The sequence below is a fragment of the Anomaloglossus baeobatrachus genome, chromosome 8, assembly GCF_048569485.1.
Source record: "Anomaloglossus baeobatrachus isolate aAnoBae1 chromosome 8, aAnoBae1.hap1, whole genome shotgun sequence".
Lineage (NCBI taxonomy): Eukaryota > Metazoa > Chordata > Amphibia > Anura > Aromobatidae > Anomaloglossus > Anomaloglossus baeobatrachus.
In genome coordinates, this window is record NC_134360.1 from 18230520 (window position 1) to 18244705 (window position 14186).

The window sequence follows — 14186 nt, forward strand, 5'->3', positions numbered from 1 at the left end:
TACTTCTATCCTTGCAACAACGGAGAGCAGTGCACATGCTCGACCCCCATTCGTTCCATATGGGGGTCTGAAGTGCAGCCCTTGGCTTTTTTTGGTAGCTTGAATAAACGGTGCATCGGTTGGGCACCCGACCTACCACTCCATTGTGTAACGTGGGTAAAAGTTCCCTGTTGGGGATTAAAAATTCCCCGTTCTGCATTTTGGTGCAATCACCGTTCAGTAATATTTTGCTTTCACTGGAAAACCCGGGCACGTGACGTGTGCCACGAGGCTACATCTGTTTCAGGAAAATGAAATATTGTCGTTATGTATTTGTTGATTTTTCTTTTGGAGATGTAGCAGAATTATCTTTTACATGCAAAGCTCATTTTTCGTTGTGCAATTTTTCAATATATCAGAGAAGAACATCAATAACAAAATATTCCGGCGTGGAGAGCTCGTTCATCAGGATGCAGATAGTCGAGGCGCTGCGTGAATGTATGATCCTCGCAGAAACACAATTAAGATACGGAGAGGGAAGTCAAAATCACGTCGTGTCAGAAGTGCTGAGAAGCAGAAATGTCTGCACCAGAAGGATGCACGAGATCTGGGAATATTTAACTGACACACCGAAATGCGTGGGGTCCACTTATGTGAGGTTCTGGAGAACATTACAGACCCTGTTTCGGCAACATAAATTTGGCAATTATCATAGCAGCTAGAACCTGCCATCCAGGGGCGAGGACCAATTCTTGGCTTGCATTGCAGCTATTATATACACATGTGTATTGGACCTACTGTGCCACTAGTGTTTTGCAACTTTGGAGGAACATCATTATTAGAAAGGATGCAAAAATGGAAGCTGGATGTCATATGCGCTATTAATCTGCATGCTGTTTAAGGTCCCTGTAGCGCCAGCCGGTTCCCGTTCTCCCCTGCTGCCGAGCAGCCTTCCACGCGCTCTCCTGCACTCCTCCCCTCCTGGGCCCTGTGCATGCTACACAGGGTTCCAGGGAGGGCACCTAAGATGCACACGCACATACCAACCCTTGTCTTAAGGTGGCGGTGAGCCATTTCCAAGAAATGCCTCTCAGCCTATGGCTGTGGAAGCACTATGTATTTATTTTAGGCACCCTCCCAGTAGGGGAAGTGCCTGGACATCGTTCCCAGTTAGTCAGTGTCCTGTCTGTCTAGCTAGTTTTCAGGTCCATTACCCCTGTGTCAGTTATCCTGTATGTGCCTTCCCATACCATTCCTGTACATGCCCGCCTGTCCAGCCTGCCTGTACCTGATTCCGTCACCTCTCCTGGGGTTCAGCTGCCACAGTCTCAATCACTGTGCTAGGAGAGGTACCTGTCGTCAGCCTCGCGGTAGGCGCATAGTTAAGCCCCTCCCATTGAAGGGTAAGCCTGAGGTCTCCCTGTGGCCCAGTGGGTCCACTAATCCCGCTCACTGCCCCTATATTGGCCTCAAATGTTACAGTCCCCATACATATTAGACTAAGGTCGGCCAAATATGTCGATATCAACAGGAACGCCTGAGTGTTTAATGGAAAGGGGGCTTTCTATTTCTCTTTAAAAAGATAATACCATGAATGAGAAGGATTGGAAAAATGGAATGCCAACAGCCAATCTTTTTGTTGTTCCTTTTTAGGGTACACTGGTACAATCTGTGAAGCCACACAGGGACCCAAGAGTTAAGGGAGTCACGGCCACCTCCAAAGCAGGTAGACTTGTGCATTTTGATGAGCTATTGGACTGCAAAGGGCCCATACATTGTTCTTCCACATGGGCCCCGTTCTGTCTGGGATCTGCTTCTGTTTCTGGTGATTCGTTGCTGCCAGAGAATACTCCAATGAGTCACTGAGATTGTTTGGCCTACAGCTATCTCATATGTATTGGAGCCTTTACACTTTGCGTACTGTATGACACCATTCATTTCAGCTGTATGACCTATTTATCTGGACACTACAGAGGTGATTAGCAAAGCAACATGCACTAGAAATTTGGCTTAATTTGTGCCAAAAAGCTGTATTTTGCACAATGTTTTATGTGTTTTAGACAAATTCAAGGTCTTTTTTAGACATGGTCTATAGGAAGGCATGGCCTTGGAGAAAGGACAAGATCTAGATGAGTGATCCCAAACATCAGGCCTTAAGAACCAACAACTGTGCATGTTTTCAGGATTTCCTTAGGTGATGGAATTATCACCAGGAAAATACTAAGGAGATGCCAAGAACATGATCTGTTGGAGGCTCTTGAAGACTCGAGTTGGGGAACCCTGATCTTGATCATGATCCCAGGTGTAAACAAGACACCACAACTCTGTGTACCCCATTTGACCAAAGTTAACCAGCATAAGACTTTAAAAATGCCACAAGAGTCAAGAATTGGTGGCCTTTCCTTGGCAACACTTAAGTAGAGCCTATCTTGCCTCCTTCACCTGGCTGCCACCACAATGTTGGGTTAGATCCACAGTCTCCTTCTCACTTCCAGTCAAATCAAAAATGTCCGTGGAGCCTCTGTTAGGAGTCTTGACACGGAAAATAGCCAGATATTCCTCCAGGAAGGACCTAGCCAAGGAGTGGCTCTTTTTAGGAGACCACCATATTAAGTGGCCCTTTTAGTCAATATCCAACTCTTGACGAGTTTAAAGATACGACAAGGGAAATACCAAGGACAGGTATCCATCCACAGACAGCTGTTTCGGGGTGTTGCCCCTCATCAGTGTCAGGCTATCTGGCTATTTTCCGAATCCCACTCCACACTGATGAGGGGCAATACCCCGAAACAGCTGTCTGTGGATGGATACCTGGCCTTGGTATTTCCCTTGTCATATCCTTAAACTCGTCAAGAGCTGGATATTGACTAAAAGGGCCACTTAATATGGTGGTTATGGTGGTCTCCTAAAAAGAGCCACTCCTTGGCTAGGTCCTTCCCGAAGGAATATCTGGCTTTTTTCCATGTCGAGACTCCTAGCAGAGGCTCTACGGACCTTTTTGATTTGCATACTTCCCAGGGGGCAATGCACTTAGGATTTCACTGTGTTGAGCGCCTTTGCTGGCTGCCGGCATTGTGTTCTCTGGCTGTTCTCCCCGAGATCAGTGATTGTTTTGTCTTGTTCTCACTTCCATTCGTGAGTTGACGCCTAAGATCAATATTGGCCATAGATCCCTTTGATGTCACATTGTGTCCCAGAACTTCAGAGTAATTAATCAGCTTTTACTTACCAAACACAGATTTTGGCTGCTCCTTTTTCGCACTCCCAACACTCCTCAGTCTTCGGCCTTTCTCATTACTGAGAGGATCCATAGGGGGATGTGGAAGATAATCTGCTCCTAAAACATATCAACTAGATTACTACGCAGACTGTTAAACTTTATATCTTCTAACAGTTTGTAGATCTGAAAATTCAGTTGTCCCAAAGTGTTTTCTCCACTTTTTTGGAGTAATTAGCTTTTTTTGCTTTAGTATCTGTTCCTTATTTTCGTTAAGTTTTGCGCCACTGTTTATTTTTGTATTTTTTTTTATGATTATTTTTCCTCAACAACTTTGTTTGTCCAGATGTTTTAGACAAGATTTGTAAAATGTGAGTTTTACCAAATGTTGTACTTTTTTGGTGAATTTCACTCTAGTCGCTGCCTGGAGGAAGGTTTCTGGAAGTGTCCAATTTGGTGGATTTTTGCGCATTCCATTTTGCACATTTGGTCTCGAGAAGAATCACCATCATGGATCCCAACCGATTTCTTGCAGAAAGATGATGTTCATAGCAGCCTCTCAATCGCTGCTGAGAAGTAACAGAGAAGAGCTCTCTTCAAAAATATAATAGGACTCATAGCTATGAGCCGGCTGCATTCTTTCATTGCCCCTGGCAGCGAAACAGTACAATATTTGTTTTTTGCAACTTTGGTGAGCGGATCAGCCCCTGTAGTATGTTGCTCTTTTAAAGGACAGGGTATGTAAATTGCAGGGTTGTTCTAACATTCTGTCACAATATGACTGTAGGATATCGATGGACAGGGGATCCTATACTGTCCCTCACACTAGGGGACCTTAGGCAATCCCTAACCTTCGGATTACCCCTAATGGTGGAGATGCCTGAGTCCCGTGTTTGCCTATGCCCCTGACTAGATCTAATCTGTTACCCCCTCCTCCCAGGGAAGGAAGGAGCAGGAGTGTGATGGCAACACAGATAATGACAGATAGGGGAAAACCAAAACTCAGACACACTGCAAACTCACAGAAACAAACAGTAAGAGACTAAGAAGAAAAACAAGAAAAGTAAGGCAGAAACAAAAGGACAATAAAAGGTTAACATTAAAGTAACAGAGGAAAAAATCATCAGGCACTCACCAGAGCTTGCTTGTGCAGGTTTATGATTTATTCAATCATGCAGGTTACATATGCATAAGGGCTGGTGGGGAGGGAGAGGATGCTGGACACGTCCAACGTCGACGGCCGTTTCGCACCCGTCTGGTGCTTCAGCTGGTCTCGGTCTCAGTTGAAGCACCAGACGGGTGCGAAACGGCCGTCGTCGTTGGACGTGTCCAGCGTCCTCTCCTTCCCCACCAGCCCTTATGCACATGTAACCTGCATGATTGAATAAATCATAAACCTGTACAAGCAAGCTCTGGTGAGTGCCTGATGATTTTTTCCTCTGTTACTTTAATGTTACAATTCTCATTGCATCAGTGGCACCGCAGAGCAGGATTTTTTCAGCCTGTATTCTAAAGACTCATTATTTTCCTCTATATATGGTGTGGATCAGTGCCCTGGATATTCTCCCTTATACAATAAAAGGTTAACACTAGGGATGATTGAATATCACAAATATTCGGCAATATACAGCTTCGCGAATATTCGACGAATAGGTCGCCACTATGCGAATATTCGATGCGCAGTGTAAGTCTACGGGAAGCTCGAATAGTTGCTGTTCAGCAACTATTCGGGTTTCCCATAGACTTACATTGCGCATCGAATATTCGCAAATAGTCGAATAGCGGCGACTTATTTGGCGAATATGGGTGATGCCGAATATTTGCGGTATTCGATCATCCCTAGTTAACACCACAACCGCTCACAGCAATAAAGTACTATAACCATCAGTAAGTCTGAATCACAACACCTCACCCCCATTCACCTTTTGTGCCTCCCCTATTGCCTTATAGACTGTAAGCTTACAAGCACGTCCCTCACTCCTCTTGGTATCTGAATTTTGTTATTTTGTATTGTCCTTTATTGTCTGTACAGGTCCCCTCTGGATTGTAAAGCGCTGCGAAATATGTTGGCGCTATATAAATAAAAATTATTAATATCATTACCAGACCAGTATAGAAAAGCTATAGCTGGCATTAAAGGAAGAGTCCAGCCAGCATATACATGAGTGGAGTGAATATGACTGGCTCCCATACAACATGTGATCAAAGGAGACTAACAAGCAGCCAAGCAGAGATTAAAGGGTGCTTTACATGCTGCGACATCGCTAACGATATATCGTCGGGGTCACGTCGTTAGTGACGCACATCCGGCGCCGTTAGCGAGATCACAGCGTGTGACACAAAGGAGCGACGATCAACGAGCGCATCGTTGTTGCTGCAGATATTGTTGGTCGTTCCTGTGGCAGCACACATCTCTATGTGTGACACCGTAGGAACGACAAACATCTCCTTACCTGCGTCCACCGGCAATGAGGAAGGAAGGAGGTGGGCGGCATGTTCCGGCCGCTCATCTCCACCCCTCCGCTTCTATTGGACAGCTGCCGTGTGACGTCGCTGTGACGCCGCACGAACTGCCCCCTTAGAAAGGAGGCGGATCGCCGGCCAGAGCAACGTTGCAGGGAAGGTAAGTCCGTGTGACGGGTGTTAGCGATGTTGTGCGCCACGGGCAGCAATTTGCCCGCTGTGACGCACAACCGACGGTACCGATATCGCAGTGTGTAAAGTACCCTTTACTCTTGCTAGCCTGCCTATGAACTACAAGTCTGTGGGAAAAGGACCAAGTCTGCCTGCACTGAACCTAGATATCAGAGAGTTAGCAGGCACAGTGCAAGACTCTGTAGTTTCCACAGATCATGACGCCACCATGACAGTTGGCAATGTTTGTAAAACCTCCTTGTGACACATCCCCATTCCTGAGTGCTTTGCATTATGGCCATAATCTTAGAATTTTTGCTGGGCTCTTGAATTAATGACCTATTAGGTTTTAGAAAAATATTGCTTTTTTTATAGCTTTTTGAATCATCAAAAAAAACTGAACAACAGTGTCCCAGAAAAACTGCACCGACACAGAAGTAGCCAGTATTTTTTACTTCTGCACTTTTTTGTCTTGTTTTGTGCTTTTTATTTGCTCCTCATTCTTCTTTTAATTTATACCTTTTTTTAGTCTATTTCCTTTGCATTCTCCTGTTTTTTATGTTTGTCGTTGTGGGTGAGATTTGGTGTCTCCAGATGTTTTCATCTGGTTTATAAATTGTGACTTTTTTAAAAAGCTGCAATATTTGTTCATAAATTATCATGAGTGCATCTCGCTCGGGGGAGACCCCGGGTGAATCTGGTGTCAGAATGTCACAGCGCCTCGCTGCTGGCAGGTTCACCACTGTTATTTAATAACATCTCCTTTCTTGTGGTGCTGTATGGTTAAGCACCCTTTCCTGCCTGGCTGCGGGCTGTAGCTGTCAATCTCAGGTGTAGCTCTTTGAGATCACTCCCCTTCCCTGTTTAAGTCAAGTGATCACATGATGCCTGTGATAGAAACTGAATCCTCATTTCTAAGTGGTCCACCCTGGAAGTGTTATGGACATGGTTATGAAGTGTTATGAGTATTAAGAATTATATGAAGATATGCAAAAACAAGACTTAAGATGGTGCTAGAAATATGTACCACACCTATATTCAGCAGACATCATAAGACTTCACCAGACATTCTGGGACTTTCATGTGATAAGTAAATCATGCTGACTTAGCTTAATATAAAATGATGAAACACATACTGTATATACTTATATATGTATCGTAGAATAAGCTCTTTTACAGTTTACCCAATAGGAGACGTGTTACGTATTCTTGGCTTTTAGCCAACTGATTTTTTTTAAATGTATGTGAACTTCCGGAATTAAACCAGTCTTATGTTCAACCTAGATCTGTCTACATCAGTGGTCTCTGGATGAATGAGATAGCATGCTACTGACAAATGACTCAGATGATTTGGAAGGCTACATAAGCAAGGATGGTTGACCTTAGGGAGATCAACATCCAACACCGCGGAGACACCATCACGTGTTTCTCAACGCAGTGATTCTAGAGCAATGCCCCCTGGGAAATATTCAAAACAAGAAAGCCTGCGGAGACACCATCACATGTTTCTCAACGCTGGCAGGAAACTAGCCAGGTCTTTCACCGGGAAGGAACAACCACGGGAAGGGCAGTCTCCAGTCAAGGAGACCACCTATGCCAAACATGTGAAACGCCTGCCTGGATCCACAGACTCAGATGGGCTGTAATGGGGAGGCTAGAGGGAAGCCACTCACCAAGCAGGACCCCCAGAACCCTGAAACCCTTTAACCCCTATACAGGGATTTGGAATTACACAGGGCCTTGGTGATCACTACCTATGGAAGGCTGCAGTCCGATGAGAGTAGTAGTCAGGCAGGGTCAAACCAGGAACAGCAGAACAGGGAGAGAATCGGCAGACAATGACGTAGTCAGCAAACGTAGCAGAGGTCAAATCCGGATCGGGCAGCGAGGTACAGAAACAGTAGGCAGGAGGGTAGTCAGAATACACGCAGAAGTCAGCACACAGGAATCACCAAACAAAATAGGACGTAACAGGAGCCAGGAAAATCAGAACTATCTCTGGCAGTGGTCATGTGACAGGAGGGGGAATAAGAAGGGTGTGGTGTCTCCCCATTGGCTGTAGCTGAACGCTGGCAACTTCAGCTGGAAGACACATGCCACCCACAGTCAGCCAGCGGTACTGCAGATCCCAAGATAACCCAGCCCAGTGGATGATCGGAGCCAGCGCCCACCGGTGCCACTGGCATCGACTCCTCTCCCATCACCAGCACCATCCACGGCAGGAACACGACGTCGCCTGGCGATCGGAGCAGAAGTCGCTGGAGCAGACTCATCATCAAATCTCATCATTTGATGTGGTCTATTTTATGGTCCTGAGGAAGGGGGCAGTGCTCCTGAAACGCGTAGACCTATGATATAATAAAGCCTCATTGATCTGACATCCAGACTTGTGATCCTTGGCGCGGTATAGAAACCCTCTTCTATCAAACTCTCTGGATACCATGTTTGGCATAGGTGGTCTCCTTGTCTGGAGACTGCCCTTCCCGTGGTTGTTATCCTTCCTGGTGAAAGACCTGGTTAGTTTCCTGCCAGCGTCGAGAAACATGTGATTGTGTCTCTGCAGGCTTTCTTGTTTTGAATATTTCCCAGGGGGCATTGCTCTAGAATCACTGCGTTGAGAAACACGTGATGGTGTCTCCGCGGTGTTGGATGTTGATCTCCCTAAGGTCAACCATCATTGCTTATGTAGTCTTCTACTAGGCATTGCTCCCACTAGCCAGTTTCCTACTCCACACTGATGAGGGGCAAATACCCCGAAACAGCTGTCTGTGGATGGATACCATGTTTGGCATAGGTGGCTCCTTGACTGGAGACTGCCCTTCCCGCGGTTGTTCCTTCCCGGTGAAAGACTTGGCTAGTTTCCTGCCAGCGTTGAGAAACATGTGATGGTGTCTCCGCAGGCTTTCTTGTTTTAGATGATTTGGATGCAGACAGATTTAAGGTGTAGATGCATAACTTGGATTGCATCACCCATCAATTATGCCTCATTTAACAGAAGGACTCTGCTCTGGAAGAAGTCTGTTGTGTTGTGAGCAGCTGTGGTATTTGCTGCAATGAAGCTGCCTGGAGTGTCTTTTGTTTTGCATGTCTATTTCCCCTGTTTGTATTCTTCCCCTTGTGTTTCTGTATTGTATGGCGAGTCTAGTGATCTCGTTGGCCTACTCACTAGCCAGGGTGAGTGGAGGGCTAGCTGAGGGCCTAAGGTATCCTGCTCGGCGACAGGTTGAAAGAACCTGTATAGGAACGCTAGGGAGCTCAGGAGTCAGCTTGAGGTGACTTCAGGAGGTGTCCCCTCACCCCTCTCCCTTGTGGTAGGGACCTCCATTATTATTTATTATTATTATTGTTTATTTATAGAGCACCATTGATTCCATGGTGCTGTACATGAGGGGGTTACATACAGAATACATGTACACGTTACAATAGACAGACTAGCACAGGGGGAAGAGGGCCCTGCCCTTGCGGGCTTACATCCTAAAGGATTTTGGGGAGGAGACAGTAGGTGGGGTGTAGGTGGGGCGGCAGCTCCGCACGGTGGTGGGGCGGCAGCTCCGCACGGTGGTGGGGCGGCAGCTCCGCACGGTGGTGGGGCGGCAGCTCCGCACGGTGGTGGGGCGGCAGCTCCGCACGGTGGTGGGGCGGCAGCTCCGCACGGTGGTGGGGCGGCAGCTCCGCACGGTGGTGGGGTGGCAGCTCCGCACGGTGGTGGGGCGGCAGCTCCGCACGGTGGTGGGGCGGCAGCTCCGCACGGTGGTGGGGCGGCAGCTCCGCACGGTGGTGGGGCGGCAGCTCCGCACGGTGGTGAAGCAGTGAGGTCATTGAAGGTTATAGGCATTTCTGAACAGATGAGTCTTTAGGTTCCGTTTGAAGCTTGCGAGTGTAGTAGATAGTCTGACGTGTTGAGGCAGTGAGTTCCAGGAGACTGGGGATGCTCGGGAGAAGTCTTGGAGTCGGTTGCATGAGGAGCGAATGAGAGAGGAGGATAGAAGGAGATCTTGGGAGGACCGGAGGTTACGTTTTGGAGTGTAGCGAGAGATTAGTTCAGAGATATATGGAGGAGACAGATTATGGATAGCTTTGTAGGTCAGTGTTAGTAATTTGAATTGGATACGGTGGAAGATTGGGAGCCAGTGGAGGGACTTGCAGAGAGGAGAAGCGGGGTGGTATTGAGGAGAGAGGTGGATCAGTCGGGCAGCAGAGTTAAGGATGGACTGGAGAGGGGCGAGTGTGTTAGCAGGGAGACCACAGAGGAGGATGTTGCAGTAGTCGATGCGGGAGATTATGAGGGCGTGCACTAGAATTTTTGTAGATTGGGGATTGAGAAAAGGGCGGATTCTGGAGATATTTTTGAGTTGAAAACGGCAGGAGGTGGTGAGGGATTGTATCGTGACTCCGGTGTCCCCTGTGTGTTGTAACATCTTCTGGGGGTTTACCAAGTACTAGGTAAACCCCGCTAGTCACGTGTGTGACATAAATGTACTCCAGTGTCCCCCCTTCCCCCTCGAATGATTTTTATGTGAAATTTCTAGAACACTTTTTGAAACATTTTGCAAATTTTTTGGCTAGAAAGTTGCTAAAAAAAAAGAAGTCAGAGACATAAAAAAAAATAAAAACGATCTTTGACTTTGAGCAAAATTTGTGAACCTCTTTGTGCTAGTTGGACTAGTTAGGAGCAAAAAAAAGGGGCGACGAAACCCACAAGTCAGAAAAGAAAAGCAAGTTTTGAAAAACAAAATGCAAATGATGACTCGGGAGTCGGGACCGATGACTTCTGAACATTTCCTATTAGAGATGTTTTGCAATCTCACACTTTTGCAATGGCGGGAGCCACGTGGGACCTTGTGTACCGAGCAGTGATAAGCCTGAGGCGTACCCTGCTGCATTTGTTCATTCCACCCAAGAGGTGCCTCAGGGCTCCGCTCCATTAGAGGGTCTGATCTGGATTGTATCCTTTATAGTTCGGGGCTGTTGATATTGATAGCTCGCTTTAACTTGATGCCTCAAGCACCAAACTTAGATGATCGCTTTGTTTGGGCACAAAGTGCTGGATGATATCAAGAATTCCACTTTTAATATGTCTTATTTCTGCAAAACCTCCTGAGAAGCAGCGCTCTATAAATAATGCAGCAATTGGTTAAATATGCAGCGTTCTGTAGGCTTTAATATGGGAATGGCAGGAGCCGCGAACCTATTTTACCTGAACGGAAAAAAAATGCATGCAAACATTAACGAGGCTGCAATTAACCCACAAACGTCAGCCCCATCACACAGCTAATCAGTCAGGATAGTGTGGGTCACACCCCACGGATCTAAGGCCTCTTTCACACATTCGTGAAAAACCACGCACGTTTTTCACGGACGTGTCAGAGGTGCGTTTTGCCCTCCGTGAGCCGTGTTTATGGGCTACGTGTGTTCTTCGTGTGTTATCCGTGATAACACATGAAGAACGGAAACTTTCTACTCACCTGTCCCTGGTGTTGTTGTCCGTGGTGCTGATCTTCGGTCTCCGGTCCTGCCGACTCCCCGCTGCTGCTGCTTCCGGCCGCAGTGAAGTGAATATGCAATGAGCATAATGAGCGGCGGTCGGCAGCAAGTGACAGCAGCAGCAGAGACAGGAGGGCTGGAGAAGGTGAGTAAAGGTTTGTTTTTTTTCTCACAGACACATGTGTTCTCTCCGATGCGTGTCACATGGAACACATCTGTATGGTCCGTTTGCAGTACGTGTGACACGTTTGCGTTCCATGTGACACCCGTGATGCCGGAGAGAAAACGGACATGTCGGCGTGAGAAACACACGGACACACGTAAGTACGGAACAGACACACATTCCGTGCGCAAATACTTACGTGTGTCCAAAACCATAGGAATACCTAGGTCTACGTGTGTACGTGTCTCCGGTATGTGAGAAAACTGCCAAACACGTACCGGAGGCACGGACGTGTGAAAGAGGCCTAAGGGCACGTGCACACGGTCAGGAAAAGCAGCGTGTTGGATGCACCCTGTTTCCGCTGCTTCCAGGATGCTGCATTGTACAGTACAAGCACAGTGGATGGGATTTATAGAAATCCCGTGCCCACTGTGCTTCTTTTCTCCGCAGGGTAAACGGACCTGCGGCGCAGCTTCCCGAGCCCCATAATGCCAATTTATGCTGTTAAGACGCGAGTGTTCTCTGCAGAGAGAAAAGAGCTAAAGTCTGCAGCGGCCTGAACCCTAATTGTGAGCACAGACCACTGAGTTCTCCCATCTCCGCAGAAGACACGCTGCTGTCACCAGTGTTTCACGGGTGACAATCATGTGGTTTCTGGCCATAGAAGGTCACAGTGTTTGGCTGTGCAGAAGGCTCCCTGACTTTCCATTGTTCCTGTTGTCAATATTCATTGGTATAGGTAGCTTTCCTGCTGGATTCATCTCTCTCCTTTTAGGACCCATCAGGAGCTCGCCTTCCACCCAGCTGCGGATATCAGCATTCCCTTGGTGTTTAAATACCTCTTCCTTCTTTGGATTGGTGCTGGTGTTATTTTCAGTTCTGCCAAGCCTTGTTTGCAAGCAGGTGGCTTGTACTCCTCTGTGGTATCGTTGCTGAAAGCTCTGCTGAACTTTTACCTGAATCATCTCATGATAAGTAGTTCATGCATTTTCCCCGTGTGTCCTCCTTGTGTCGTCTATAGTGTTTAGTGGGGTTGATGAAGAGCTCATCCCACCTGTTCCTTATTTAGGGTCCAGCACTAGGGATCCCTATTGTCATGTATCCGGCTCGGTGCATAGGTGCGAAACCTATCTAGGGTGGTGAGGGACCCCAGGAACCAGCAGTAGGTTCGGTCAAGAGTCACCATCTTTCATCCTTCCTTTCCCTTCCCTTTTGCCATGTGCTTGGTGCTTCCCCGTATCTAGCTTGACACCTGCCCATTGTGCTTCTTTTCTCCATAAGCTTCCAAAATGTTCTCTGCAGGGAGAATAGAGCTAAAGTCCTCAGAGGCTCGAACCCTGATTATGGGTATGGACCACTGCGTTCTCACATGGACAATACTTACATCTCCACAGGAGAAGACACGCTGCATCCAAAGACTATAGATATCTGGATTGTGGGCACATGCCAAAAAGAGTAAGAAAAAAAAAAGCCAAGATAAACCCTTTAAATGGAATTTATCAGGAAAGTGTTATTAATTAAACATTCCTGAACTACAGAAACGGCAGTGACATTATTCCTCTGGGCAGAGCATCTTGCACACAGGTGATGCTCTGCTGCGCTTCCTGAATTACGGAGCTGGCAGTGACATTATTCCTCTATGCAGAGCATCTTGCACACAGGTGATGCTCTGCTTCGCCTTCCTGAATTACGGAGCTGGCAGTGACATTATTCCTCTGGGCAGAGCATCTTGCACACAGGTGATGCTCTGCTTCGCCTTCCTGAACTACAGAGCCGGCAGTGACATTATTCCTCTGGGCAGAGCATCTTGCACACAGGTGATGCTCTGCTGCGCTTCCTGAATTACGGAGCTGGCAGTGACATTATTCCTCTGTGCAGAGCATCTTGCACACAGGTGATGCTCTGCTTCGCCTTCCTGAATTACGGAGCTGGCAGTGACATTATTCCTCTGTGCAGAGCATCTTGCACACAGGTGATGCTCTGCTGCGCTTCCTGAACTACAGAAATGGCAGTGACATGTTTCCTTTGTGCAGAGCATTTTGCAATTGAAGATGCTCTGCTGTGTTTCTTTGAGCACTGAGCTGACAGGTTGTTTGACAGCGCTGGATTCCTTGCTGGTTCTTGGAGGTGCCTTTACTCAGATGTTCCTCCTTCCTAGTAATAGTTTCATTACTGAGCATGCTCTCCAAGAACCCTGCCAGTCGTACTCTCTGGTTCTGCAGTTGTGCTCTTGGATCGTGTTTGTATTTGTGTTCTGATCTACGTTTCTTGACCCCGGACCGTTGATTGACCCTTCTCTGCCCGATCCTTGTTCTTGTTGTTGCCTCCCGGCTTCTGACCTTGGACCGTTACCTGACCACGTCTATGTCTGCTCCCTGAATCTAATTCGTACTCTCCTGGAATTCTGACCCTCGGCCTGAGACTTGACTGCGCTTCTGCTTACTCCCTGTGTCCTGTCATGTCCTCCTGTTTCCTGACCCCGGCTTGTCTGACTACCCTTTCCGTCTATACTATCCCTAAGTAGTGACTAGCCTCACACTAGCGATTGAGTATGATGGGATCAGGTCGCGGCTCAGACCCACTAAATTAATAGGACGGAGACCATTCATGTAAAATGTCATAAATATAACTTCAAAAAAAGATAAATTGTGATCAGTGCAGAGCAGGTTTCACATGCCATTACCCCAGTGGGTGATCTGCCGTATAACA

The 14186-nt window shown here is 47.2% G+C and overlaps 1 protein-coding gene across 4 annotated transcripts in view; it reads right to left on the reverse strand.

Moving 5' to 3' along the window:
• Nucleotides 1-14186, reverse strand: part of CFAP20DC (CFAP20 domain containing) — a 438163-nt gene that overhangs the window by 212742 nt on the left and 211235 nt on the right. For 3 of the 4 annotated variants that reach the window (XM_075321349.1, XM_075321348.1, XM_075321352.1), the window contains exon 11: nt 3209-3316. The exons of the other annotated variant lie outside the window; for it this stretch is intronic. In XM_075321349.1, the coding sequence (XP_075177464.1) occupies nt 3209-3316 (108 nt within the window). The remainder of the gene's footprint in view (nt 1-3208; nt 3317-14186) is intronic. 4 annotated transcript variants of the gene reach the window in all.